The sequence below is a fragment of the Papaver somniferum genome, chromosome 2 (assembly GCF_003573695.1).
Source record: "Papaver somniferum cultivar HN1 chromosome 2, ASM357369v1, whole genome shotgun sequence".
Classification (NCBI taxonomy): domain Eukaryota; kingdom Viridiplantae; phylum Streptophyta; class Magnoliopsida; order Ranunculales; family Papaveraceae; genus Papaver; species Papaver somniferum.
In genome coordinates, this window is record NC_039359.1 from 205,960,066 (window position 1) to 205,966,315 (window position 6,250).

The 6,250-nt window shown below is 33.5% G+C and overlaps 1 protein-coding gene across 1 annotated transcript; it reads left to right on the top strand.

Annotated features, from left to right (window-relative positions):
* The first annotated feature begins 253 nt into the window (after positions 1 to 253).
* Positions 254 to 3,188, top strand: LOC113350318 (thermospermine synthase ACAULIS5-like). Its single transcript, XM_026594436.1, has 10 exons — positions 254 to 830; positions 944 to 1,010; positions 1,106 to 1,200; positions 1,423 to 1,525; positions 1,892 to 1,980; positions 2,074 to 2,230; positions 2,309 to 2,384; positions 2,471 to 2,529; positions 2,620 to 2,756; positions 2,860 to 3,188. The coding sequence occupies exons 1-10, from the start codon at positions 541 to 543 to the stop codon at positions 2,939 to 2,941; spliced, it is 1,155 nt and encodes a 384-aa protein (XP_026450221.1). The 5' UTR covers positions 254 to 540; the 3' UTR covers positions 2,942 to 3,188.
* Positions 3,189 to 6,250: the final 3,062 nt, after the last annotated feature.

Sequence of the window (6,250 nt, forward strand, 5' to 3'; positions counted from 1 at the left end):
TTGGCTATTTCACCCAAATTATTTTTTACTCGTCCATTTGAACCGTGATTTAAAAATATTTAGACAAATCACCCATTTTCCATTCGTAAAAATCAAAAGCACTCATTTTACTTGCTTTTTAATCCCAATTCCCCCCAGGCTCTCTCCCTCAAGGCCCGGATTACAAAGAGGACACACTGATCAGATAAAGTGGACATTGTTGTACCAACTTAACTTTTCATGGATAGGGGAGCTTAGCATGCGTTTTGTTATTCCATCCAACTAATGAGAGTTATTGCTTTTTGCCACTCTTACAATGCATTTATGATAATATCTTGTATTGATTGAGTTTATCCCTTTTTCTCTTGATTCCATCGCTAAAGATTTAAACCCTATCTATCTTTATTCTATATAAACCCTCATTCACCCCTCTCCATTACCACCACCTCACAGTTCTGCTCCTCTTAGTTTTTACATCATACTTAGCTACTGTTTCTTGTTTTTGTGTGGTGTTCTTGTTTTTATCAATCACTCTCTAGTGTTAAGATTTGTTTGTCAAGAATGGGTAGTGGAGGAGCGGTAGAGATTTTGAGTTCAAATAATGATCATGTTCATGTTGTTAATGCTGTTCCATATCCTCAGTGTGTCATTAGAAATGATATTAATCAAAATTTGATTAGTAAAATGAATAATAGTAATCAAGAGATTATTTTGAAAAATAATAATTTTAATACTAAGATTGAGATGAATAGTAATGGAGATTGTGATATTGATGATGCTGATGATAAGGAATGTAGCTGGTATGAAGAAGAGATTGATGATTATCTTAAATGGTCTTTTGCTCTTAACAGGTATACTATCAATATCTCAATCTTGTTAAGATTAATTTTATTGTTTATTTTTAACCAAGATTTTCATTTTTCTAATTCTTTTAATTAATTCAATTTGTTATTTTTATGATCAGTACTTTGCACAAAGGAACCAGTAAGTATCAAGACATAGCACTCTTGGATACTAAACATTTTGGAAAGGTAATTTTGATATTCATTCTTTGTTACTCTTTCAAATATTTCAAATCCTTAAAATCAAAGTTTATCTTATTAATAATTTTGTAAATACTTGTTAGATTTTGGTGATTGACGGGAAGATGCAAAGTGCTGAGAATGATGAATTTATCTACCATGAGTGCTTGATCCACCCTCCTCTCCTTCACCACCCCAAGTAATTCTCTTCTCCCTCCATATATTTTTCATTACGGATTATTACGATAATTGCATGATACAATACTTTGCAAAGATGTAAGATGTAATTTTAAACATGTGAACAAATCCGATCTCTTAATACGAAGAACACCATGCAATTCTTTTGAAGAGTAATATGCTATTTCGTTTCCTTTGCTGATAGTCAGTGAACTAATGTACTGAAATGGCAAAACATTTGCAGTCCAAAAACAGTGTTCATCATGGGAGGAGGAGAAGGTTCAGCTGCCAGAGAAATCTTGAAGCACAGAAGTATCGACAAAGTTGTCATGTGTGATATTGACCAAGTAAGACTTTTTCACTCTGGGTCCCACTGGGAAAAAATAGTAATAATTCACATCCTTAAATTTGGCTCACACCATATAGCCGCATGCGGATTCTCTTAATGGACCAACACACTTTATCTAGATTTTGTATTCCTTTGATGCTGAATGAATGAATCTTCCTGAAAAGTAGAGATGAGGAGAGGATTTTCGAATGTAGGACCCACTTCCCAAAATATGTAGGTCCCACATGTGCCACTAAGTTTGCCAGTCTGATTCACAAATTGGATACAGTTTTGCTGGATGACAAGGAAACCACATTTGCAGCATAGGCATTTGCTTGCAGTTTTGTTGGATGTTGGTGGTGCATGACATGTGTGAGAATTGCAGGAGGTGGTTGATTTTTGCCGCAAGCATCTGACTATGAACTGGGATGCATTTTGCAATCCAAAGCTTCATCTTGTTATTGACGATGCCAAGTAAGTGCTGAGTTTTATGGATATGGATGCAATTAAGTGCAACAGAAATGGTGTGAAATATACTAAATTGTTTGTTGATGAAATCATATGTAGGGCTGAATTGGAGAGGAGACAAGAGAAGTTTGATTTGATTGTGGGTGATTTAGCTGATCCAGTTGAAGGAGGACCTTGTTATCAACTCTACACAAAATCTTTCTATGAACAAATTCTTAAGCCTAAGCTCAATCCTAATGGCATCTTTGTTACTCAGGTAATTCTATCTCTATACTAGCTTGATACGTTGATTTTCAATCTACTGTCCAATTCTCAATTGTTCCTTTTTTTGTAGGCCGGACCGGCTGGTGTTCTGACCCACAAGGAGGTTTTTTCTTCCATATACAACACCTTGAGACATGTTTTTAAGCGTAAGTTATTACTCAAACTGAATATTAATCTTTTTTTTTTTTTTTTTTTTTGGAGAATATTAATCTTGATACATATGGTTTTGTAGATGTGGTGGCATACACGGCCCATGTGCCTTCTTTTGCTGATACTTGGGGTTGGGTTATGGTAAGAAATGTGCATTAACTTGTTATGCCTTCTTTGATAAATATATGGTTGATTTTTGGTACTAAGTTATGATCTTCTTATGTTTTTCAGGCCTCCGATGAACCATTCGTGCTCGATGCCAAGCAAATCGACAGCAGAATTGAGGAGAGAATCAATGGTGAATTGGAATATCTCAATGGGGCTTCCCTTATCTCTTGTACCACCATGAACAAGAGCGTTCACCTTTCGTAAGTTCACATCCTTAGCCTTATGAGAACACAATCAAATAAAATTCTGATTTGCAATCCAGTAAGAAAGTTGCTAATGAAGGTGTTAAAATGTCGATTGCAGGTTGATGAATGAAACTCATGTTTATACGGAGGAAAGTGCAAGATTCATTCATGGACATGGGATGGGTACTTTTAAAGCTTGATCAAGGTCATATGAAGAGGAGTGTACTGCTAGTGTTTTTTTTATATGGAGACTAGCGTTTGAAATGTGGGTGGAATTGTGGGAATGGAAACTACAAATTCTTCTTCTTACTTTTATTGTGGGGGTGGATATATGTAGAAGATTTTCATGTTAACCTTAAAAATAAATTTAGAAAAGTTATATACTTCTTTAGTGTTATGACTTCATCTGGTGTTTAGTTTCACTGTTTAGTTCTCTTTTTCTTTTTTTTTCTTTTCTCTTGTTTTTTGTTTAAGCATATAAGAGCTTCTTCTTCTATAGTATTTCCTCAGTCCCACTCTAGATGGCTTTTTTCATTTTAAACAAAAGCTCGTGATAAGAAAATTTATCATTTCTAAATTTTCAAAAACACGCGAAAAGGAATAAAACACCAAGCTGACCTAATTTGGTATATCAAAATTCCACACATAAATTAATTGAGATCCACAAAAACTCCATATTAAATAAGAATCTTATTATTGAGGATGTAGGAGAGAGAGATTTTGGGGGCTTAAAATGATAGTTAAAATCAAATCATGGATAGGGGGACCTCATCCATATGAAAGGTTCAGTTTACCCTTATTCATAAATAAATCAAAATCACACTATTCACCAACAAAAAAAACTAAATTAATTAATTATCTTCTCCTCCTCATTCTCTTCTCATTCATCAATTGTAATGAAAATGATGATCATGATTTCATCATGATGATCATAAAAATAAAACTAAAACTATTATCTTCTCATTCTTTTTGTTTATAAAACATGATGAAGATGACGATCATGATATCACCATGATGATAATGATCACAAAATTATTATCTTCTCCTTCTTCTCTTCTCATTCATAAATCACGACGAAGATGATGATCATAATTTCATTATGATGAAATTGATGATCCTAAAAATAAAAAATAAAGGAAACCCATTATTTATTTTTGCTTGTGAATGACTAAGAAATATAATTCGATTAAATTCGGGTAAAAAAAATTAGTTTTTGTAGCTGTTTACGGCTGGGAGTTCTTATTTTCCCAACCGTAAATCTCATATTACGGGCAGAAAAATAGAATTTCTATCCGTCGAATAGTTATACGGTTGGGAAGGTTTTATTTCCCAGCCGTAATTAGTTGTTCACGGTTAGGATTTTCTAGACGTCGTAAGTAATTCTGACAGAGGTCTGCTTTCGGCTAGGTTTTTCCATCCGTTGTAGTACAATCGTCCGGGTCTCCCAGCCGAAATTATCAATTATAGCTAGGAAAAACTAGTTGTAACTTGTTCTGATTATAAGAAAAAAATCACATGTTGAGTACGGCCAGATATTCCAAGCCGTAACATGAGTTTTGGCTAGGAAAAATGCTAGGAAAACCTAGCCGTAATTTGAACCTAGCCGTAATACAGACACAGGTGATCCTGGAAGAGCTTACGGCTAGAAGTTCTTTATTTCCCAGTCGTAAACTGTTGTTTACGGTTTGGAATCCTTCTATTCCTAACCGTAAATATTATTCATGGTTAGGTCGAGTATTATATCCCAGCCGTAATTGTTGAAAAACCCAGATTTTGATCTTGATTTCGGAGGATTTGAATCAACAAAATTGAGATTGGTAGAAGTATACAAGGCTTTTCTGACTATTTTCATGATGTTTTTCATCAGTTTCTTCCAAAGTTTTCAAAAAAAATACTTTAAAATCATCCATCTCCTTCTACTAAATCAAAAGAAAAAAATTGGATTTAAAAAAAAATAGTCGGATGATTAATTTAGTTAATCATTCACCAATCATGATTAGTTTAGTTAATCATGATTAACACTAATTAAATCGAGGGCAAATTAGGTATCATATAAAATAGGATGATAAGGGGTCATAAGGATTAGTATTTCATGACCCCATACAACCCCCAAATTCCCACCTTTTTAAAGCCCCAATAATAGGATTCTTAAATAAAGCTGGTACAAAAACTCCTAATATTGTAAAATAAGTAAATTTCATGCATTTCATTTCTAAAAAATTCCGTTCTAGCCTCCCATTTTTTTCCTTTTTTTCCGTAAGAGTCCAAAGACTTTCTTTTTCCTTTAGTCTCTCACATCATCACCACAACAGCACCTCCTCCCATTCTCTCGTACCACTTTACCACCAAAACCACCACCATCTCCTGATCCTTTACCATCAAGGTTTTCTTCTTTTCTTCTCTTAGCACCATCGGCAGTGCCTCCTTTTTTTCTTCATTTTAGTTGTTGTGCAGAACCTAGGGTTTCAATCGCTTTCAATAGTATTAGAAAAAAGGATATTGGATGATGATCTGGTGACCGATAGTAAAACAACCAAAATTGAAAAATTTATGAATCACAATGCATGTGAGTACTAAAAACCGAGTTTTATTAGGTTTTGGATAAACTCTCCTTTGTTCAAAATAATATCATCCACCATTTTGCTCTAAAAACCTAGTTTTAGGTTTCCAACTTTCGCTTAGATGATTCTTGAAATGTTAGAAGAATCGGCTTGAATCCTAATCTCCTAATGCTAGATTAGACATATCTATGATTTTTTGCGATATTTCCATTATTTGTTTTTGTTTGTGAAAATTGATTTATGATTTATTGGATTTGGGTTTCGATTCAATTTTGGATATCTAACTTTGTTGCTGAAATTGGTTCTCTTATACTAGGAAATTGAATTGATTTTGATTAAATGAAATGGAATTTTGCATTTATTAGGCCGACCGAGCGAAGCGAGGGAGAACTCTATATATGGTGACTTTGTGTCAACGTGGGACATGACTTTCTTTTTTTCCAATTTACACAAAAAGATTGGATTTGGGTGGGTTGGTGATACCCTGAAAATTTCCAAATTGTCCCCCCTTTTAGTCTAATTACTATAACTCCTTATGTATCCTATCCTTTTAGGGGTATAATTGGCAATCAAACTTTAATATAACATATCTAAAATTCCGTGCCTTGAAATTTTACAAATTTTATCTCGCTGTAATGGTTTCAAAATAATCTACATAATGAGTACAAACAACAATATCAAATTTAGAGTTTGTACGAAAATTCGGAGATGTTTATCATTTTAGGCACAATTTTCGAAAATTAAATATATCCATTATGTAAACAACAATATCAAAGAATACATAATATTTTATGTAGACATATTTGGTTTATGCACCAACTTGTTTTCCGTTATAACTAATAAAACGATGTACTACATCCGTTTCAAGAAAAATGATACTTTCACTTAAGGAACAACTTTTTTATTTCAGTTTCATCTATAGTTCATTTCTGTACCAGTACGAGTACA